This window comes from Trachurus trachurus (assembly GCF_905171665.1).
Source record: "Trachurus trachurus genome assembly, chromosome: 5".
NCBI classification, from domain to species: Eukaryota; Metazoa; Chordata; class Actinopteri; order Carangiformes; family Carangidae; genus Trachurus; species Trachurus trachurus.
Genome location: NC_139896.1, coordinates 28,769,697 through 28,792,278, shown reverse-complemented (window position 1 = coordinate 28,792,278; position 22,582 = coordinate 28,769,697). Strand labels below are relative to the sequence as shown.

At 39.3% G+C, this 22,582-nt stretch overlaps 1 protein-coding gene across 1 annotated transcript in view; it reads left to right on the top strand.

The window, feature by feature from the left end:
* The window catches only part of LOC310986383 (voltage-dependent calcium channel subunit alpha-2/delta-2-like), a 48,365-nt gene extending 25,903 nt beyond the window's left edge, over positions 1-22,462 (top strand). Inside the window, exons 6-39 of the mRNA XM_083972244.1 lie at positions 1,281-1,325; positions 1,504-1,639; positions 1,734-1,865; positions 1,974-2,031; positions 2,130-2,180; positions 4,711-4,810; positions 4,909-5,070; positions 5,164-5,274; positions 6,303-6,381; positions 11,773-11,822; positions 12,022-12,111; positions 12,215-12,280; positions 13,788-13,862; positions 13,969-14,043; positions 14,175-14,246; positions 14,379-14,450; positions 15,380-15,441; positions 15,574-15,650; positions 15,730-15,790; positions 15,903-16,000; positions 16,085-16,175; positions 16,276-16,338; positions 16,441-16,544; positions 17,710-17,808; positions 17,974-18,065; positions 18,167-18,214; positions 19,028-19,099; positions 19,252-19,404; positions 19,499-19,551; positions 19,814-19,869; positions 20,212-20,335; positions 20,443-20,552; positions 20,674-20,756; positions 21,923-22,462. Coding sequence (XP_083828370.1) covers positions 1,281-1,325; positions 1,504-1,639; positions 1,734-1,865; positions 1,974-2,031; positions 2,130-2,180; positions 4,711-4,810; positions 4,909-5,070; positions 5,164-5,274; positions 6,303-6,381; positions 11,773-11,822; positions 12,022-12,111; positions 12,215-12,280; positions 13,788-13,862; positions 13,969-14,043; positions 14,175-14,246; positions 14,379-14,450; positions 15,380-15,441; positions 15,574-15,650; positions 15,730-15,790; positions 15,903-16,000; positions 16,085-16,175; positions 16,276-16,338; positions 16,441-16,544; positions 17,710-17,808; positions 17,974-18,065; positions 18,167-18,214; positions 19,028-19,099; positions 19,252-19,404; positions 19,499-19,551; positions 19,814-19,869; positions 20,212-20,335; positions 20,443-20,552; positions 20,674-20,756; positions 21,923-22,018 — 2,916 coding nt within the window. The 3' untranslated portion in view covers positions 22,019-22,462. The remainder of the gene's footprint in view (positions 1-1,280; positions 1,326-1,503; positions 1,640-1,733; positions 1,866-1,973; positions 2,032-2,129; positions 2,181-4,710; positions 4,811-4,908; positions 5,071-5,163; positions 5,275-6,302; positions 6,382-11,772; positions 11,823-12,021; positions 12,112-12,214; positions 12,281-13,787; positions 13,863-13,968; positions 14,044-14,174; positions 14,247-14,378; positions 14,451-15,379; positions 15,442-15,573; positions 15,651-15,729; positions 15,791-15,902; positions 16,001-16,084; positions 16,176-16,275; positions 16,339-16,440; positions 16,545-17,709; positions 17,809-17,973; positions 18,066-18,166; positions 18,215-19,027; positions 19,100-19,251; positions 19,405-19,498; positions 19,552-19,813; positions 19,870-20,211; positions 20,336-20,442; positions 20,553-20,673; positions 20,757-21,922) is intronic.
* Positions 22,463-22,582: the final 120 nt, after the last annotated feature.

Sequence of the window (22,582 nt, the reverse complement as noted above, 5' to 3'; positions counted from 1 at the left end):
TTGGTTAGTTCCAGATAAAATGGTATTTTTCCAACCAGTGGATGCACCTTAATACATTTGCATATAGCGTACACTTAAAGCAGAAGTAAGCGAAATGTTTGTGTTAATATAAGTCTTAAATAGTTATATCTTCCGACAGCAATCACTTATATAGAGTGTTTGGTCTGAAACACGGGTCTGTCAGTCACTCTGCTCTGCTGTAAGCCGAGGAGAAAACTTTCCTTGTCCAACCTTCATCCAATGAGGAGAGAGAACGGCATAAAGGGGCGGTCCTCTCTGTGTGCAGCCAAGGGATGCGCGTGAATGTAGTGACGTAGGGACGAGGGCGGGGACTACTAACTCCATTGGCTGACAAGAAGTTAGCCAAAACGACCAAATCGCTTACTTCTGCTTTAAACTGGTGTATTATTTTCTTGGGACTTTCTTGGGAGTTCTTGTAGGCTACTAGGCAGCAAAACATACTGTTAGTTTGGTTCCATTCACAGCCGTTTATCTCCTTATAAACTCCTTATGTACCTTATACAGCCACACTTCAAAAAAACTGAACTATCCCTTTAAGACAGCATGAAATTGCTGCAGCACTTGAAGCTGATGAGCAATATGTGGTCTGTAAAATAAAACATTTTGTTGTGAAAAATTGAATAAGCTAATTGCTCATTCTAGAAGCATGAATTTACATATGAGTCAGGTTAAAATTATATGGCAAAATTTCTATTCTATTAGCATTTTTTATTTATGGATGCTCTAAGTTGCATCTTGGGGTCACTGGTTGTTTCGGGTCTTGTGTCAGTCTTTCATATTGTAATATAAAGTCAGAAAGGTTTGAGCAAAGGTTTGTTTCCACACTGCAGCAATTTTCTGCTGTTATTTCTGGACTTGATGCTGTTTTAATCCACTACTTCCTGGTTACAGATTTGACTGATTGGATCACTGTCCTTTGATGAACTGTCACATTTGACATCCGTAAAAATCAATATAAAATGCATTTCGTAATTGGATTTTTCCAGGCAAAACCTCCACATTCCTTTAATCCATCATAGACTAACAACAATTCATTTCAATACATCTTCATATGTATTAAGCCTGGTTAAAATGTGCAGTATGTCCACATTGGAAATGAAACAAGTAAAACAAATGTAGATTTGGGGATTGATAGAGAAGACTGTTATAATTAATCCAAATAAACTTGTGTGACTAGTAGGTGAAGTGACCTACATACGAGTGAATATATGTCCTCATATTGTTTCATGGTTGCCATATCTGTGTGTGTTTTCCTCCAGGAGCTGGACATGGCTTATTATGACTCCAAGGCTGAGCTGGATTATGTGAGTAAGGGACAAATAACCTGATTCCTCTGCTTCTTTATGCTCATTTAGGTTTTCCAGCAGAAGGAAGATTTTTTAAATGTTATTAAAGGGTTTGATTGAAATGTATTTTTAATAGGCAAATGGTATTTTAAGGCAATGGAATCAATGTGAGCTGGTCTCTCTTGTTATCCAGCAGTATTCCATGGATGGAGAAGGAGAAGTGGAAAACCCTTCACATATCAAGCTGGAGTTTGTTTATGATGCAAACTTCAAAAACAACGTCAACTATTCATACACAGCTGTTCAGATCCCTACAGATATTTACAAAGGAGGCAAGTGGATCTCTTCATGTGTCCTTATATATCTCACTGCAGCCTGTGATGATATGTTTTTTATTGTTAATGTCTGTCATGTATGTCCCTTCAGCTCCAGTCATCCTGAATGAGCTGAACTGGACACAGGCGCTGGAGAAAGTCTTCATGGAAAACAGCCGGGAGGATCCGTCACTGCTGTGGCAGGCGTTTGGTAGTGCGACGGGAGTGACCCGCTACTATCCAGGCAGGTTTCAAAGGAGAGATACTATGAAGAGTGACCTAAGTGTCTACGTGAAATCTAATTCAAATTGATATAAATGGCATGAGGGAAACATTTTCTTCTCTCTCGCAGCGACACCGTGGAAAGCCCCTGATAAGATCGACCTGTATGATGTCAGGAGGAGACCCTGGTACAGTGAGCCGCTGCTCTGAGTCTTTATTTTGTCTTTTCACTTCTGCAGTACATTCTCTGGGCTGACACCGTCTCTCCTCTTTCTCTTTGTCACAGGTACATCCAGGGAGCCTCATCCCCTAAAGATATGGTCATTCTTGTGGACGTGTAAGTAGTCAATGTTTCAGAACTAGAAGTTGGCAATTGTCCTTAGTAATTTCCTTACATGTGGATATACTGATTATTTGGAGTAGATCACCACACCCACGACCAGCATATGCCAAGGTGCCAGAAAACAATGAATAAGTGTACAAGAAAGGAGAGTATCTGCACACTTGGATCAGATGCAAGTTGCAGTATACTGATCCAAGTGTGCAGATAGTCTCCTTTGATGTTGGACATAGGGTTGTGCGATACTTCATAATCTGGAATTCATCCAATACCAACTAAATTCAGGGCCAGTATTCTGCTGCTGATACTTTTTCGACTCTGCTAGGCTGCTTTGTCTCTGGGCTTTGTTTTTTTTAAAGTTTTGTTTCTCTTTGTGGTGATTTTTCATGTGTTTGAATACATTTGTGATGTTTCCACAATAGCGAACAGCTTTCTTGCTCATATTCTTGCAAATATTGATGTCCACAACATTTTCACTGACATTTGTAAAATAGGTCCACATGATGCTTCTCTTACTCTCTGACATAATTAGTGTTGTTCTGTCTGATTGGTTGGCGCCTGTTGTCAGGGTGTGCGTAGCTGTGCATACACACACGACATGTTTGTTCGTGTGACACGGGTCACAGCACTGACAGCAGCAGCAGTGAAGGGAGAAGTAGTATGCAGATTTATGACAACAGCACGTTGTTTGTACACATAGTTCTGGGTAACACTTTATAATAAGTATACACTATTAAGCATTAGTTAAGCATGAATAAATACTGAATTCTTCATTTATAACTCATGAATTCTCATTAGTATGTAGTTAATTATAAAGTTAGTGCTCATCAATGATGAGTAAAACACACTGTGTTTATAAACTACATACTAATGAGTATTCATGTGTTATAAATGATGAATTCAGTATTTAATGCTTAAAGCAGAAGTAAGCGATCCGGTGGTTTTGGCTAACTTCCTGTCAGCCGATGGAGTTAGCAGTCCCCGCCCTCGTCCCTACGTCACCACATTCACGCGCATCCCTTGGCTGCACACACAGAGAGGACCGCCCCTTTATGCCGTTCTCTCTCCTCATTGGATAAGGTTGTAGGATACAAGGAAAGTTTTCTCATCGGCTTACAGCAGAGCAGAGTGACTGACAGACCCGTGTTTCAGACCAAACACTCTATGTAAGTGATTGCTGTCGGAAGATAGAACTATTTAAGACTTATATTAACACAAAAATTTCCGCTTACTTCTGCTTTAACTAATGCTTAATAGTGTGTACTTACTGTATTGTATTGTTACCCAGTTTTGCTGTTTTTACAACAAATCAATAGTATCGATAGTTAGATCGATCCGTCCTCCCTTATTGGACAGGTGATTCATGTTACAGTATCACACACATGAGCGACGTCTTTGGGTCCTTCAGCACTGGAGAGAGATGCTTTACTATAGTTGTAGTGGAAACACAGCTGTGCACCAAGAACCAACTCTGCTGCTCATCCTGTTATCATTCAGACACAAGAACAAAAGAATGTTGTAGTTTGATCTGATGAAACATCCCAGCATTTAGTGGAAACACAATTTGATGTGACATGAGTTTTCTATTTATTCTCAGCTCATTCACAACTCTCTACTGTAGCATTAAATATCAGAGTGGAGTCGACCTTAGTGAGTGTGTTCAGACCATTGACAATGTTCAAGTGCAGCCGTATGTTGTTGTCACTGTTCTGTTCTGGCCCCAGGTTTACAATTCACTGTGTTGATGAAGGGTTTTTCATTGGCTCCCTTTCACGGGTTAATCCTATTATTGAGGCGGATGAGCACCACAGGAGAGAAACCCTCACAAATGAACTTTCATCAGCATGAAACAACCAGCCACGTAGTCAAGTACAAATAGGAAACAACAACTAGGAACAATAAACATGTTCTAACCCTACATGTTGTTTTTACTGTGGTCTCTCTGGATTGTGTTTCACCAACACTGAACGGATGCTGCTGAGTAAAGTGCAGGCCAAAAACAGAATCCATATGAATTCATTCTCACCGGGGTTTTGTTCTTATCATTTTAACTACGCTGTTGAAAATAGTGTTTCCATTTATGCAAACTTCACATCAGTGCCTTTCTCTGTGGACTGTGAAATACAGCAGGAGGGAGTGGAAATACAAACACATGTCTGCTGAAAAGGACGTATCACAACTGGTTAATCGCTGCTGCAGGGGAAACTGTGTCTGACTGAACATCTGGAGGTAGCACAGTAACGTTTTCAGCACCAGCGAGGATGTAGTCAGCCACTTTGGGGGAGAGAGAGAGAGAGTGTGCATTGTAATAGAAGAAGTTGCTGTACTTTAAATAGGTACAGCCTGAATGTATATCCAACAGCATAGCATTTGGTTCTGTGTTCCAGACTCATGTACTGCACAACCTCTGCTCATCTGGAACATGTGCTGCTGTCATTTCACCATGCATATCTAAACCTTTTTCTCTTGTATCATTAATCATCATTGTATCATTGTGTCTAAGGGTGTGTGTGATGTGTGTCCTCAGGAGCGGCAGTGTCAGTGGACTCACCCTAAAACTGATCAAAGCGTCAGTGATGGAGATGCTGGACACTTTGTCTGACGACGACTATGTCAACGTGGCCAGGGTTAGTATCTACAGTCTGATTGTTCTTGCTCTGTCCTACGTGTTTCCTTCATTTTGAAGCCTTTCTTTACGTTGTCTTTCCATATCACCGTGTTTCAGTTCAACGAGAAGGCCGAGGCCGTGGTTCCCTGCTTCAAACATCTAGTCCAGGCCAATGTGCGCAACAAGAAGATCTTCAAAGATGCAGTCCAGCAGATGCAGGCTAAAGGCACCACCGACTACAAATCTGGATTTCATTTTGCCTTCAACCAGCTGCTAAATGTAACATTATGTCGTATTGATCGAGATCATGTTGATACCAGTGTCTGCACACACTGTTTACCTGTGTTCTCTCAAATCCTTTTGTCCTTTCAGAAGACAAACGTCCCCCGGGCCAACTGCAATAAAATAATCATGCTGTTTACTGATGGAGGGGAGGACCGAGCTCAGGACATCTTCATGCAATACAACTGGCCCAACAAGACGGTGGGTTTCTCCTGATTCTTCTGATTGGAGTAGTGTTGCCCATTAGGGATGGGTACCGATAGCCACTGCCACTGTATTTTTAATTAGACCTACAGGTACACGCGTTATTGTCAGTTTTTGTTGTGTGTCACACAGAGCTGCCGATACGAGCAGAGTTTTTTTTTTAAATTGCCTGTTTATTTGGCTGTGGCGGTGCGCCTAGTGCGCTGGTTCCCCCATTTTTACATCATAAATTTCTGGCGACTGTCAATCAAGATGCGCCAGCTCAGATATTTCTATATGCTGCATTTGATTTGAACTCGATTTATATTCGAGAAAGTGAAAGTATAGAATACAGTTGTTTAAGATTGTGTGATTAAAATTTCGCAAGTAATAATAATTAGTTAAAAAAACATTTTTTATCAGTATTTTTTTAATCAATTACTAGACATTTCAGGCGACCCCTTTTGAATACCAGGCGACCCCACGTGGGGTACCGACCCCAAGGTTGAAAAACACTGGCCTAGTGTTATCACAGTACACGCACAACTTTTTTTTCATCAGCTGATCCGTGGAAAGTAATACGAATGGATCACGGATCAACAACGATCCGTTGCACCACTACCTGTCCATTCCTCTGCTCCGCTCACATGCTCTGGCGTCGATCAGCTGAACCACAGCACAGTGGATGCGGCGCTGCACAGCTGTAGCATGTGTACTGTATGTGTTTTATAAAATCAGCAGGAAAAAAGTGATCGACACAAGCTGCTGGTGTTGATACACTGCTGTTTTTATTATAATAATTATGACAGTTTGTTGTTGTTGTTTTTTATATTGGTTGTTTTTTTCCTTAGTCTTGGTTGTATTTATATTTATATTGTTTAAATTAATATTCTGCTCAACTTGCACGTCACAAAATACCTTAAAAATGAAAAGACACAGTTTTTGGACAAGTTTTACCGGTTTGGCACCGATATCGGGTAAAACCTAAACGATACCCCTCCCTACTGACAACTCATGTTTGACTTGCTCTGTTTGTCACCCCTAAGGTTCGAGTATTCACCTTTTCTGTTGGTCAGCACAACTATGATGTCACACCCTTACAGTGGATTGCATGCACCAATAAAGGTGAGCTGGATTTTCTTTGTCATTCTTGACTTCCTCATACCACTTGTCACTACAGTAGAGCAGCAATGGGCTCATACACTCTGTCATCAACTCTCCCTGTCAGCTTCCAGACATGTTCATATCATAAACTGGATTTTATTTGACAATATTGAAAAAAAAATCCCTCATACAGCCTAAATGTACAGTATGAGGGATTTTATGTTTTAATGTAGCAGTTTTGGGTAACGCTTTATATTAAGGTCCTTGTAATAAGCATTAGTAAATAGGTAATAAGGCCCTTATAAGTGATTACAAGATGCTTATTAACATTATTATGCGTTTATAAGACTATATATGTATTAATAGACTCATTATAATATAGTTAATAGCAGACTATAAGAGATTTATAATAACTTATAATAAACTTAGTTAACTGTTTGTTGATGCTTATGAACATTAATAAAATCCTTATGAGTATCTTATAATTGTTCATAATAACATTACAAACACATATATTGACTCAACTAGCCCAATCATTATGTCTTTGTTATGCCTTTATTAATCTTAAGGTCTGTGTAATAAGCGTTAGTTAATAGGTAATAAGGCTCTTATAAGTGCTAACAAGTATTAATAGTCTCATTATAATAGTTAATAGCAGACTATAAGAGATTTATAATAACTTATAAGAAACTTGTTAATTGTTTGTTGATGCTTAAGAACATTAATAAAATCTTCATGAGTATCTTATAATTGTTCATAATAACTTTACAAACACATTGAGTGTAGCCCAACCATGATGTCTTTGTCATGCCTTTATTAATCTTTTTTGTTTGATTTATTAACGTTAATATATACTTTATTGCTCATCTATTATAAATTAACTATGCACTTTTTAACAGTTAACTATGCTTTTTGCAGGTACTGGATCTAAAGCGAGAACAATGTCTTATTAAGGCTGATAAATCTTTAATTGTGCATTATTATGCCCTTATTATCAGTTAACTATGCACTTGTTAACAGTTAACTATGCTTTTTGCAGGTACTGGATCTAAAGCGAGAACAATGCCTTATTAAGTCTAATAAATCTTTTGTAATGCATTCATTAATGGTTAACAAACAATGATTTTCACAACTTCCACATCTTTAATGAACAATACATGTGGTCAAGGTTGATAAAATGTAAAGAAAAGATTGCATAGTAGGCTAATACAAATGTTTCAACAGTGAAGCCCAACATTGTTTTATTCATTGCTGTCAAGTAAAGAGACATTTTAATGAAAATGTATAAAAATCAAAATCACCTAAAACAGGTAGAAAGCACCTTTAAAACATTTAGGCATATTATACAAAACAAAATTTAACTCAAAAAAGTGCAATTTTGCTAAGTGCAACATGATTTTTATACTTAAAATGTATAGAAATAAAAATAACCTAAAACAGATCTTTGAAAAAAAAGTAGGCCTACACTTTTATTTTTTTTAATTTTTAATTCCATTGAACATTTAACGCAGCTGCTCTTTTGCACTCTTGTTTGCATCAAAAGCAATTCCCTCTTCCTCTTCTTCTTGCCATCATCTGAGGTTGAGGAGCTTGAGGAGTCTGAGGAGGGGTCGGTAGAGAATGAGGATAGAGGAAATTTACATCTGAGTTTTCATAATGACATTTTCTTTTTATGTAAAAACATAAAAATAAAAGTCTCGATATATCCTGCAATAACACTTTACAGTTGAATTTTCAAGCATTTTAAATAGAGTCAATAGTAGCACATTTCATTAAACTCAAACTCAAATGACTGTGCTGAATGTACACAGCAGTAAGCAGGCTATCATGTACAGAAAGTGTCAAGAACATATCAGACGGTGCACAACGAAAGAGAGAAGTTATATATTTCGACAATGTACACTGTATGTATATAAGCCTAGCTGGAGACAAAATAAACTACATTTTAATATAAAAACGTTCTCACTGATACACAGAGGAGCGCTTCCGTAGGGCAGCAACAGTCATGAGGCGGCTAGGTCTACACTAGCTTCGGCTAACGTTAGCTATGCATGTTTGAGTTTGTACTAACTAGTTAGCAGCAGTTAAACTTACCAAAAGAGTCATCCTCCGTCTCACAACGCTTCCTCTTGTCAGCTGCTTCTTTTCGAGGCACAGAATGGGTTTGAATTCTACTCGGGGGCAAAAATGTTGGGCAACTACCTCCATTTTACACATGGGCATGTGTTAAGCTATCAGCGGCTAGCTTAAACCGGAACTTCCGGTTTTGCTGTTTGCTTTCAAAATAAAAGCGAAAGGGGTAAAGAATCACTCAACAGCATAGCCATAGACTCTAGTACAGACTGAGAAAAAGCAGAAAAGAAGCAGTCCCTCAAAAACACTGGAAGGAGGAGGAAGAAAAAAAAAAGTGACTTTGCCAGGTACACAAAACAAACTCAGAAAACTGATTTTTGAAGGTAGTTCGACCAAAAAAACTTTAAATCCTAATTAAATAGCCTACCTTCAGGGGGGGAAAAAAAACCCCTGAAAAAAATCAAATCTGTCACCAGATGAAGATGACAAAGAAGAGGGTCAGAGACAATGCCTTGGGAAAGGTCTGAACGAAACAATCGCTTAATAAATGTTTCAAGTGAGAAGAAACTCTACAAGTCTGCTCTTCTCCTCCGACGCACCTGTCTGAAAACCAAAATCAAATGCATAATAAAAGACATTGTTCTCGCTTTAGATCCAGTACCTGTAAAAAGCACAGTTTACTGTAAACAAGTAAACTTATAATGGATGAGCAATAAAGTATAATGTTAATAAATCAAACAAAAAAAAAAGATTAATAAAGGCATGACAAAGACATCATGGTTGGGCTAGATTGATACTCATGAAGATTTTATTAATGTTCTTAAGCATCAACAAACAGTTTATAAGTTATTATAAATCTCTTATAGTCTGCTATTAACTATATTATAATGAGACTATTAATACTTGTAAGCACTTATAAGAGCCTTGTTACCTATTAACTAATGCTTATTACACAGACCTTAAGATTAATAAAGGCATAACAAAGACATAATGATTGGGCTAGTTGAGTCAATATGTGTTTGTAATGTTATTATGAACAATTATAAGATACTCATAAGGATTTTATTAATGTTCATAAGCATCAACAAACAGTTAACTAAGTTTATTATAAGTTATTATAAATCTCTTATAGTCTGCTATTAACTATATTATAATGAGTCTATTAATACATATATAGTCTTATAAACGCATAATAATGTTAATAAGCATCTTGTAATCACTTATAAGGGCCTTATTACCTATTTACTAATGCTTATTACAAGGACCTTAATATAAAGCGTTACCCAGTTTTGTGTTTTTCTTGTTGCTGACATACAGTATCTGCAATCTGTTCACACCCTATGATTGACTGACATTTCAGTGCTTATTGTTTTTACTTTACTTAATCCAGTTTATCTGCTTAATTTCCTCCTTTACTGTTTTCTGTAGCGTTTAGATAATTAGTTGATGTTTTCACTCACCATCTGGAAACTGGAAATGCCCCTTTTATAACATGAAAAGGAGATTCTCACTGGTTTTCACTGGAGTTGCAGGGGCTGCAATTCATTTGCAACAGTAAAAAAAAAAACAACAAAGACAAACAACAAAGAGATCAAAAGAGTCATTACTTTTGTGTCAGTACAACCCAGATTGTTGTAATAAGTTGGATTCTAAATCCCTACTTCCTTTCCTGCCGCATGTGAAGTATCAGCAGTAACTTGAGCACATCTGCTTTTATCTCAGCTGGTAAACTGCCCATCACAGGCTCACTCTGTCAGTCCATACGATGGAAGACTATATAGCTTTATTGTTTTATATTGATTAATGGAAGGCATAATGAAAAAAAACATCACAAATGTACATACAGCTGTCCTGATAATGGGCCCGTGAGCCTGTGGGTCCAGTGATGGTTCTGTTTGTGTGCACAGAGCTCAGTTGTGGTTGTGTGCATCAGATTTGCTGTATCTTTACAGAAGAACTTTGTTGTATTTGTCAGGATTGTGGTGAGGATTGTTTGGCAGTGACCTACTGTACTGACAGAGCCAATCCTGAAGGAGCTGCACTCTGTTCATACAGAGCTGTTCTGGATTTGCATTATTCTGACTCAAATGGTGGATTTAAGTTTCATTTCAGCATCTTGGAAGACTATTTATGTTAATTAATAATGATGATAAACATTTTATTGCTGGATATAAAACCTCTGAAAATGGTTGTTAAAATGCTCCTAAATTTGAGTTAATTTGCAGATCAGACAAGATGCTTTTTATAAGGAGGGGGAAATTAATTTTAGCCTTGTCTGAGTCCATGATTCTTCAGTGCAGGCTGCAGTGGCGCAGTGTTGTAAATGAAGAACTACAATCATGACTTCCCAAAATGCCCTGGCTGCACCACATCAAGATAAATCTGCAAGAAGGAAGTTGTTGACAGTGTCAGATATGTCATTTATTATTATAGTATTCATAAACATCACAAAGAAGGGACACAGCTGAACATTGTCTGTGCAGGTCATGTATAAAATGTCTGTATAAAACTTGAAAGATAATTAATTGTTGGGGATTTTTCAAATGAGACAAATATTTCCCTAAAACTGAATAGCACAATTAACCAATAATACTTTCTGTAAATAAATAGTAATAGTTTCTTTTTTTTTCTTTTTTAAATATTTTTAGGGGCTTTTTTATTGACAGGATAGTTCAGAGAGAGACAGGAAATAGGAGGCAGAGGGAGGGGGGGGGTGACACGCAGGTGTGGGATTCGAACCGGGGTCGCCTGCAGTGAGGACTATTAGCCTCAACACATGGGGCGAGTGCTCTACCAACTGAGCTAAACACCAGCCCATAAATAGTCATTTCTAACAGGAGGATCTTAGGGGACACCAACTCTTCATTTTTGGGACTATTACCAGGACCCCCTTGTAAAAAAGATTCTGAATCTCAATGGGATTATTCCTGGTTAAATAAAGGTTAAATAAAATATTGAGTGCTTCTTTTTAGCTGTAGGAATACCAACACTGTCATCTGAGGGGATGTACACATACTCACTAAGATCTTACATTAAAAACATTTAAAAACGACCTCTTACATGGGGCAGATCCAGATTTTGAGGTCATGTGATCTGATGGTCTTCACTGAGCTGTACAGTACACGCACAGATTCCTCAGTGTTAAAGCTGAGTGTTATTCCTCTTTAAGCTTCCTATCTGTGGGATTTAAGTGGCTGAGTCACTGGGTCTAGTAGCATCTAGTAAAATTTGGAATATTTATGAGCACCACTCCTGTGTTTTTTTTTCTTTCCTCCTAATAACATTGCTCACACGTTCCTTTTCTCTCTCTGTTTGTCGTTTTTCTCTGCTGCTTGCCAGGTTACTATTTTGAGATCCGTTCCATCTGTGCTATAAGGATTAACACCCAGGTGGGTTTGTCTAGTGCCTCTGACACAGCTGATCCCCGTTCACTGTTCCCTAGTTCTCCTTGTGGCGCTCTCTCACTCTGTAGACATCTATTTCCATCTACTTATACCCCCCCCCCCCCCCCTTCACACACCCTGCAGATGTGGTTGGTTGTTTTGAAGCTCAAGTCGGTCACGTACTGTATCTTTCTCGTTGTGTCAGGAGTACCTCGACGTGCTGGGACGTCCCATGGTTCTGGCAGGCAGCGATGCCAAACAGGTTCAGTGGACCAATGTGTATCAGGATGCTTTGGTGAGATTGCAGTGGATTTTATCAAACACAGTGAAGGCATTCAGATACATGGTACACACACTGACAAGCTCATGGTTTATATTATTGGGGTTTGTTTTTGCAGGGTCTTGGCATGGTGGTGACGGGCACTCTGCCTGTGTTTAACCTCACCATGGACGGAAACTCACAGGTAACTGAACTAGTTAGGTTTAGTGTTTTGATGTAAATATGTTTTAGGTTCAGTCACTATATCTCTTTGCTTTACGTAATACATCCTATCAAGCTGAATTTTATACTGTTGTTTAACCTTTTATGGGGCAAGTGACCATATATACAGTGTATATATATATATTTTTTTTTACACATTTCTGTGTATTAATACATACTCTAAGTTTATCTGTTGTTGTTTTGGAAAGGAATATAACCTTCAAAGGTTGTAGAACCAAATGGTTAATTGACCTTGCTTTAAAAAAAAGAAGAAGTTAAAACTCTTCTTTTTAATCTTCTAAAATTTTGAATTTCAAGTATTTGAATGAGTGTCCTGTAAAGGGTAAATATCACTGAATACCTCTTACTATTTTCTGACAATTAGGTATAAAGATTGATACTATTCATGTCTGTACAGTAAATAATAAACAGTGAGCCTGAGCCTAATCTTCACTTAACCCCTTAAAGCCCACTGGCCTGTGGGTCCTTTTAAGACATTATATCTTTTTTTATTTAACCTGTAAAACAGACAACCAAAAAAAGAAACAGAAACATCTGAAGTAGGGGTTACCTTGACGATTCGATTCAGAGAGGTCGGATTCGACTATCATCCTTGTGGTCAAATCACTGCAAAATGTGGTTATGAAAAAAAGATTGTACCATTCTGAATATATAGGGGTGCTCTCTGCTGCTGAGCATCTGATTTTACATAGAATTTCTTTGTTTTCTTATAATATACTGTAGGTGAGACTGTTGAGATACACAGTGAGTGCTCCAGCACTAGCGCATCCGTCTCTCTCTCTTTGATGTTGTTTCCCTTCAATGGAGGGAAAATTAAATTCGGGCCTAAAGTTTTATTTACAAGATTTAACTAAGGGACGCATTCTCTGTCTATTGATCACGCAGCACCTACACACACACACGCACACATATGCGCACACACAAATCAGCGCTGTCCATGATGCTGTGACACTCGACCCCTGAACCTGCTACAAGCACTGATGCACATATCATGTCCACACAACGATGGGACTTCACGTTTTCATTCTCCATACAGTACACACTCATTAATTCACAGCACAAACTCATACTCGTCATCACCACACCGTCCCCGAAAGAGAGACGATGATGTCGTGCTTGCAGCCGATCAGGAAAAGGATGGATGGATGGAGAATGTCCTGTCGTTATCTGATGCCAACTGAAGAGTTACATTTGTTTATTCAGGTTTTTCAGCTCTTTTCTCTTGACACATGAGATCATGAATCAATGAGGGAAAAAACAACCTGATTTAACGATTAGTCGACTAAAGGCAAAATCTGACGAATCAGATTTGATTATGAAAATCCTTAGTGGAGGAGTTATCTGAAGTATAAGAAACATGGGCTATGTCAGCTGAACTACACTTGCATTCATTCTCATTCTACATGTTTACCACAGAGATGTGAAGCATCTTGAACTGTTTATTTGTATTGCTGCTGTTGTCTCTCCAGAATCAGCTGATATTAGGCGTCATGGGAGTCGATGTGCATCTTGATGAGATAAAGCGACTCACACCACGCTACAATGTATGAACATCCCATTAGCACCACTATCAGTTACATATATTTGTAATGGACAATACAGACAAACACACTGTCACACATTCTGACTCACTTTTTGTTTCCTAAACAGCTGGGAGCCAATGGATACATATTTGCCATTGATCCAAATGGATATCTGCTCCTACACCCAAACCTCCAGCCAAAGGTGATCTGTGCTTACCCTGGAAAAAAAGAATGATGATATGATGATCAGTGGAGATAATCAGTATCATACTTGATCTGTTTTACATCTGATGTCTCTGCATTGTAATTGTCTTTTCCCACTGGACTCCTCAGCCTGTGAACCTCCCTGAGCCTGTGACTCTGGACTTCCTGGATGCAGAGGTGGAGGACAACAATAAAGAGGAGGTGAGTGGAACCGTAAAGTGTCTGGTGTCACCTGTCTCTGGACAATCTGTGGTGTCCTACAGGTAAGTGAAGGCCCGTGCAACATGTTCTTGTAAGGTGCTTGTGATTCATAACACTGTTTTCACACTTTAGATCCGCCGACAAATGATTGATGGAAGACCGGGGGAAATGCAGATCAAAACACTGATCAAGTCCATTGACGAGGCACGTCATTTCTTTTCGTCGTCGTTTTTTTTTTCACTTTGTGTATCTGTTTCAATTTATGACCCACTTTAATGTGCACGTAAGGAGCTCAGTGTTTCTTGTCGTTGTCAAACTCTTGTTGTTGCAAACCAGATATCACTTTGAATTCTCAATTTTTTTGAGAAAGTAAAAAGTCTGAAATCAGTTGGCTTATAACAGTGACAGGCCATAAAACTTAAAACTGGGCTTTTAACTGTAACAACAAGTAAAGTAACTGTTAAATGACCCAATTCCCCACAGATGACAATTTCATAGAATAGATTTGAGCAGACTAGTCTTGATCCACTAAGCAGCTGTCTGTGTTGTTAAAGCATATTGTAACCATCAGTTCCTTTCCACTGCTTGAATTTGTCTTCTTGTTTACAAGTGTGATATATATATATATAAACAACCTTGCATCAGTGTCAGAACAACATCAATAACTGCAGGTGAATTATTTTAGCTGCTGTCTGTTGTTAAAGTGAGACACTATAGGTGAATAGGTAAAAATTAGCAGATATCACCATGGAACTTCCGAAGTTTATTACTGACATTAAGACAAATACAAGTTTTGTGTTGTTTAAATATGTAAATGATGCATCTAATTAAATATGCACTAATTTGCATACATCTCCAGAACTGAAATCTGAGCAATGGATAAGCCCCTTTCAAAAGTCTTGTTTTATTTTGTTGACATATTAGAGTCAGAAGTCTTTACAGAGGGGATTTTGGATATCTCTTTTTATCACTCTGTAAATGAGAAAATACTGTCACCAGCCCTAAAAAAAAAAATCAAATTTTGCCATGTTGTATAGATCAGGCTGTGAATTACGCTCAAACAAGTGTCTAAGCTGTAGTCTGGTTACTTTGATTGCCTTGACTGAGTTTTCCTATTATCTCCTTCACTGTAGCAATACATTGATGAGGTGTACAGGAGTTACACCTGGACTCCTATCAACGGTACAGATTACAGGTGAGTGGTCACTGCACATACAGTACTGTACTACCCAACCAGCTGTGGCTTAGTGACAACCTGTATGACCTTTCCCTCTCTGCCCCCTCCCCTTACCCATGTACTTTCCTGTCGGGATGCTGCCACCTGCAGCCTCGGGTTGGTACTACCCCCCTACAACGATTTCTACATCCAGGCGGACCTGAGTGATGTGATGCTGCAGCTCCAGTGTAAGTTATTTGTTCTGTTGTTTTCATAAGACACACAGTAGATGAGACTGAGGGGAAAGATGTCGTCTTTGTGTTACAGATATGCAGTCGTTGCTGCCCAGCTCCTTTGAGTCATCCGGACATGTGTTTCTGGCTCCACGGTGACTCTGATCTTTCCTTCCCTCTCTTCATATCCCTCTTTCTTCTGTCTGCTAGTAAAGGGAACATCATTATTTATTTATGCTCTCTCTCTCTCTCTCTCTCTCTCTGCAGGGAATACTGCAAGCGTCTGCACCTCTCTGACAACAACACACAGTTTCTGCAGAACTTCCTGTCACTCATGCTGGATATTTCTCCAGAATCTGATGAGTGTGAGTCACACAGGCTCTAGTAGTAGTTCATCTGCCCCGCTGCAGATACAGCAATGACATCATCTGCTTGTCTTCCTGTCTCAGGTGACCAGGGCCTCATCCACAACCTGATTTTGGATTCTAGGATCATTGGGCAGCTGGCCTCTCGCGTCTGGAAGAACAAGGACCTGAATTCGTGAGTCAGCTTGTTTTGTTGCTCTGCAGTGTACTCGCACAAAAAGTATATCTGTGAGGAAGAGACACAATCATCGCTCAAACAAAACCGATCCCTTCAGGTACGGCTTCCTGGCTGTGTTTGCGTCCACAGATGGAGGAATAACACGGGTTTTCCCCAACATGTGAGTAAAACTGACATGCTTGGCTCCCCACACAGCAATTTTTGGAAAATCTGTTTGATATTTTCCAGAAAACACTGAATGATTTCTGTTGTGTTTGTACAGAGCTGCTGAGTTGTGGGATGAAGATCCTGAACCCTTTAATTCAAATTACTACAGAAGGAGCCTGGACAACAGAGGGTACATGTTCAGAGCTCCTTCCAGATCCGGTGAGTAACTGAGCAGATGCACTTCACTGTAACAGACCTCAGTTTATCACATGAGAAGACTACTTGTTTTTACACATTTGGGCAAATGCTAATATTTTTTTTTCCTTTTGAGAGACAGATTAGAACAGTGGTTCGATTCATTATCCAATAGGGATTTTTAAATGTTAATAAGCACAAATATTATTTTGATAACCTCAAAACTTCAGAACAGATGAAGCTCTCTGGTGCCCCGCTGAACCAGGAAAGATCAGAAGATCAATTCTACTCTCATCCGTAATGTGCAGATTTGGTGCTAGTGCCGTCTTTACACTACAGGCCTTGATACCCAATTCCGATTTTTTGCCTATATCCAATTGGATGTCTGCATTTACACCTGCTTGGCCTGTGTGAAATTCCTTAATAATTATCAACAAGGGTGAGTCTGGTGCTCATGTCACTGTTTACAAATTGAACATCTAGTCTGTCCTTATGAAATAAAGTCAATGAAGAGGCAGCGTGGAGTGGACCTGTTGTGATGACGTACGACAGGCATTGCCAGGAAAGATTTGATCTGTCTGTTTAGACTACAGACACACTCTGATTTGTATCTCATTTATTTCCACAGGGGCCTGAATCTGATCTGACAATATCTGATTCCATGCGTTTTTTTCCTGTTTACACGCTAATGTGACAGATCCGATCTGTGCCACTTGAGAGGAAAAAAGAATTGGGCCACTTGGGCCATGTCGTGTAAAGACAGTGTTATTGTTTTGACTGCAGAGACTTCACCTGGCTGAGACACAGTCCAGCACAGAACTCCATGAAAAAACTACACCATGTTGCTTTTATACTTCAGTATAATGTTAAATCCTGACCACCTTCTAGATTTATCTGAGCTTTTGACCACATCTGACTGTATTTACGAGCAAGAGGAAATACATGTCTACAATGTCTGTCTCAGTCTTTGAGAAGATCCACAATCACAATCTCTGCAGACACATAAGTGGAAACTCGTCTCTTTGTTGATGAAAACCATTACAGTAGATGTGGTTGAAAGTTAGTTTCAGTTAGTTAGTAGACCTTGAGTTTTGAAATTACTTTGTGCAGTTTACTCACGTCAAGGTCAATATGTATCATCCATTGTTGAAGTATTTTTAACAGCTAACGGGACATCTTTGATCCACAGCCCTGGACGACCCTGCAGGTGCAGAGAACGGCACCGTTGGTATTCTGGTCAGTTCTGCTGTCGAGGTTAATTTAGGAGGAAAACTGCTGAAACCTGCAGGTAAGAAAAAACGTTTTAAAGAGGAAGATCTCAGCGTGATGTAGGGTTCCTGGTATCATCCAGGATATATTTCAGCTCCCTCTGCTTTGGCTTTCTCTGATTAAAACGCTGCTTCTTGTCTCCTCGTCACTGTTTTGTTCTGCTGCCCTGCATCTCACCACCCAGTGGTTGGAGTCAAGCTGGACATGGAAGCTTGGGTCGACAAGTTCAAGATCCTGGCCAGCAACGTGTCAGACAGTCGACCGGGCTCACAAAAGGTTCAGTCAAATCTCTCTGTTTTCTCTAATTAGCAATAATCACACAAATAAAAAAGTGAATGTACATCATTTTTATGTCATATTCACATTTTGTTAAATAGTGTGGACCATCCAGAAGCTGTGAAATGGACTGTGAAGTGAACACTGATGTAAGAAGCTTTTCTTTATTATTTATCTAAGTCCAGTGTGAACACAGCCACTAGACTGGAGCAGAGCAGCCATTACAGCTACATGTCTGATTCAGGCAGCTAACTCACAGATAAAACAGCACTTAGAAATGCTCACATCTCCAGTTTGAGATAACAAAATCCCCAGTGCTGCCTGAATGTGTGGAAGATGAAAAGGCTGAGATGTTTCAGTCACTACAGTATGACATTGTGAAAAACCCCTATTGAGTCTTTTAGTTAGTTTTATCAAGGCCTTTAATTCTGTTTTCGTAAAGACAAAGCAACATGAATGAATTTTCCGTCAACCTTGGCACTAGATCAGTGAGATTTTTCTGCTGTAAAACCCAAAGAATAAAAATCCAGAGCAAGTGCACAGAAATGAACACTCTTTATTATACAGAAATTGGTATGGCGCAACAGAAAATAATTTATTCAAACTTATGGAGAGAAAAGCCAGCAAAAGTGTGACACAGGTGATGTAATCAACACATACAGTACACACAAGGTAATCACAAGAGGATGAGCACAGGAAGACAAGACACAGGACATTTGACAATAAGACATGACAAACAGGAAACCAGAGACCAACCATGACAGCAATTATAGATAGTTTTTTTGCTGTATGAAATACCTATATCTAATAAGTTGTGTGTTGTGTCATTACAGTATTTTTCTTTCTTTCCAGTAAGATCAGATTGACTTTTATTCTGAAATCTGCTGCAGTTCAAAGACACTGAACTACAGTAACTACTGACTACTGAACGGTTGCTGTCTGTGCTGCTTTGCTGTCTGTAGGACCTCCACTGCTATCTCATTGATGATGGAGGGTTCCTGGTTATGTCCAATCAGAGAGATCACTGGAGGAAGGTATGTGTGTGTGTAGATAGATATCAAAACCTACACAGTCCACCTATCTCAGTTTGGTAATGCCAGACAAAGGCATCAATATTCACAAGATTGTGATCAACCTAGACATTTTAGTTCTCTCTATATATATTTTCCATCTTATTCCATCACAGATCGGTGTGTTCTTTGGTGACGTGGACCCTTACCTGATGCACGCGCTCTACAACAACTCCATTTTCGCGCGGCGTCAGTCTTTTCACTACCAGTCTGCATGTGAGCCTGTCAGCAGCAGCCACACCGGTGCAGCACCCAGAGGCATCTTTGTGGTAAGAGACATTCTGCAGATTATGGATTACCAGTATATGTGAGCGTGAGTTCATAACATCTGCTTTAATCTCTACCTACACTTTGTCTCTGCAGCCGTCCATCGCTGACATCCTCAGCCTGGCCTGGTGGACGTCCACAGTGGCATGGTGAGACTCTGTTTACTGCACATAAAATTACACCCAGGGCATGTGGGCCGCCAGCAATCTCAACTGTGTCCAGACGTTTGCACATGAAACCAGGGAGGAATGTTTTGTCACGGTTGGCAGCTGCTCCTCTGTGCTCGGCTATTTCCAGCTCGGTGTCACTGTATAGCCATGACACATGTTACGCTGTTATTTATTGACACTTCCAGAACTCTCGGAGCTGTCGTTCATCCTTTAACAAGGTGCAATGTGACAACTCTTTCAGGTCTGTGATCCAGCAGCTACTGTATGGACTGGTCTACAACAGCTGGCTCCAACAAGGTTAAGCATCAACTCCATCTGTGTGATGGATTCATTACTCTCTGTTTTGATTGATAATAACTGTGAAAACTATTTTTATTTCTACTTAATATTTACTGCATCTATTTGCATTTCTGTCCTACTTCCTCTTTAAAATTCTATTACATTTCCAGAACTGTCCTCGTTAAAAAGGGCAAACAGTCTTCTTACACCAGGCAACAACAAGTTTTGGGAGAATAAGAACATCAAATCTGTGTGAAAATCAGTAAAAAAAAAAAAAAATGCAACAATTACTCCCTTAAGTAAAATGATGTTTGACAAATGCCTCATAAAATGCTGAATTATTGTGTGCTTGCCTTTTAGATAATCTTCTAGTTGAAGGTTTTGAGACAAAGGAAAGCAGCTGTGTGACCATCCAGAGCCAGTTCTACTTCACAAACACCACCAACTCCTACAATGTGCTGCAGGACTGTGGAAACTGCTCACGGTGTGTTTTCTGGAGCGTCAGCAGAATTTGCTCGTAGTGTGTTTTCTGCTCTCAGACCTGCACTGTACATGTGGAGTCGGCTGATTATCCATCACTGTCTCTTGCAGGCTGTTCCATGCGAAGCGGATAGAGAACACCAACCTGCTCTTTGTTGTTGCTGAGACGCTGCCCTGCAGCTCCTGTGAGATCGAGAGGTTGACCCAGGTCAGGACGGAGTGTATCCTCTTTGTGCTCACACTCTGTGATGTCTTCATTTGTGCTGAGGGTGGACAGTTTGTCCATCATGTGTGACAGGTCCAACATCCATTGTCATTGTTACCTTAACTAAAAACCAACAGTTCAGGAAGAGAATCCATGTGAAGTTCTGAGCAGCGCACGATATCGTAAAGGCCCGACTTCCTGCTTTGACTACAGTGCCTTAGTAAGTAGACACACTAAAGCATATACTTGGTTGGCATTTTATTAGGAACACTATGCTAAAGCTAAGGGAGTGTATTGCTACTACCCTGCTGTAAATCCTGCTTCATGAAAGTTATAATGTTCAGTTTTTGTTTTAGGCTTAATGAGACATGTTGTTTCAACTATATAATCGGTTTGGAGGAAGATGTAGCCTAATGTCTGGTGTTCTTGAACTGTTGCACTACAGAGATGTGTTGTATTTAACAAAATCCCATAGAAACATATATTTTACATATTATTTAAAGAAATATCAGAAAGAATAACTTGCTTTTACCAAACAAAAAATCTTATGTGTTTACTGTTGTCTACACCAGCGCATCCTGACTTTCAAGAAGCTAGCAAACTTTAGCCACAAGCACAAGTAGGCTACTACTGTAGCAAAGCAAACTAGCTAACCTAAAAAAAACTTTGTTAGTCTAAATTTAAATAAATGTCAGTGCGTTGATAAACGTGCAGTAATTAAGTTTTTTTAAAAGAACTACATCAATAAGCTTAGCTTAGTTAGCTAATTTGTAGGGGGAGCGTCTATGTTCCCCGGGTCCGTCCTATTGTCCCTGTTTTTCCCAAAAAGGGTTGTATGTTCCCCGGTCGCAATACATACTGGGGAACATAGAACATAGAATTCCACTTCTCACTCAAAGTCACAACTCCACTTCCAGGTATGAGACCAAAAATTGTATGTTCCCCGGATCCTTTTGGGGAAAATCGGGGAACAAAGAACCCTTATTCTAAAAAAGGGTCCTATGTTCCCCAGTCACATACTGTACAAAGCAGGGAACATGGGACCCAGGGAACATAGTGATGACCCCTGTTACAGTAGGGAAGGAGTTAGCTGTCAGCCAAAGAGGCATAAGGGCTGAGTGACATAGCAGAGTGACATAAACTGAATTTATGAAGTTACAAGAATATTGATGGGTAACACAATAACTATTATTTGTGTGATTATAATCACTGTTGCAATTTGTATGCTTTAAAAATAATCAGAATATCCCATAGCATGCTCAGCTCTGAGTCAGTTCTATATGAAGTGCAAACAACCACAAGGATTTCATACTGTAGTGTTCAACCTGCTACTGCTGCATCTGCTCTTGAGAAAAAAAGAAAAAATATTGTTCACTGTCTTTACAGGAAAACACATCAGAGTGTGGACGGGGTCACTCTCTGCAGTCGTCCATAGGAGCCCTCCTCTCTATTCAGCTTATTCTGCCTCTCTTTCATCTCTGACATGTGCAAACATCTTTCATCTGTTTGGGTTAAGGCTTGGATCTACTGAAAGTCAGATCAAACAGCAACTGCAAAATACCTTCTTTTTTTTTAAAATCTACAAATAGCACATGGATCATTGTGCTAGAGGTAAAAAAAAAAAAAAAAAAAAATACCTGGACCAGCTCTTTGTTTTTTTTGCCTTACGCATTTGCTGGTGTTTGATGGCTTCAGTGCAAAATATAGGCAAAGAATGTGTTGAGTGTGCATGCTACTTACATTAGGACAAGCATGTTTGAAATGCTTTGCACACCGGCTCAGCCACATAAACAAGGATGAAGAAGTCAGGGAGGCAACCAAAATATAGTTTTAATAGGAAAATAAATAAACAACCTGCTGGAACAGATGTCAATCACAGTTTTGGATCCTGAAGTTGGGTCAGAGAAGACCTAAAACCTCAGCTGCAGTCATTATTAGTTTTCATAGTATTATGCCTGTAATAAAGTTAAATGATAAAGAGGAACAAAAAGTGCAATATTTTTCTAGTGAAGCTGAAGTATTAAAGTTCCCTTAACAAAGCTTGTG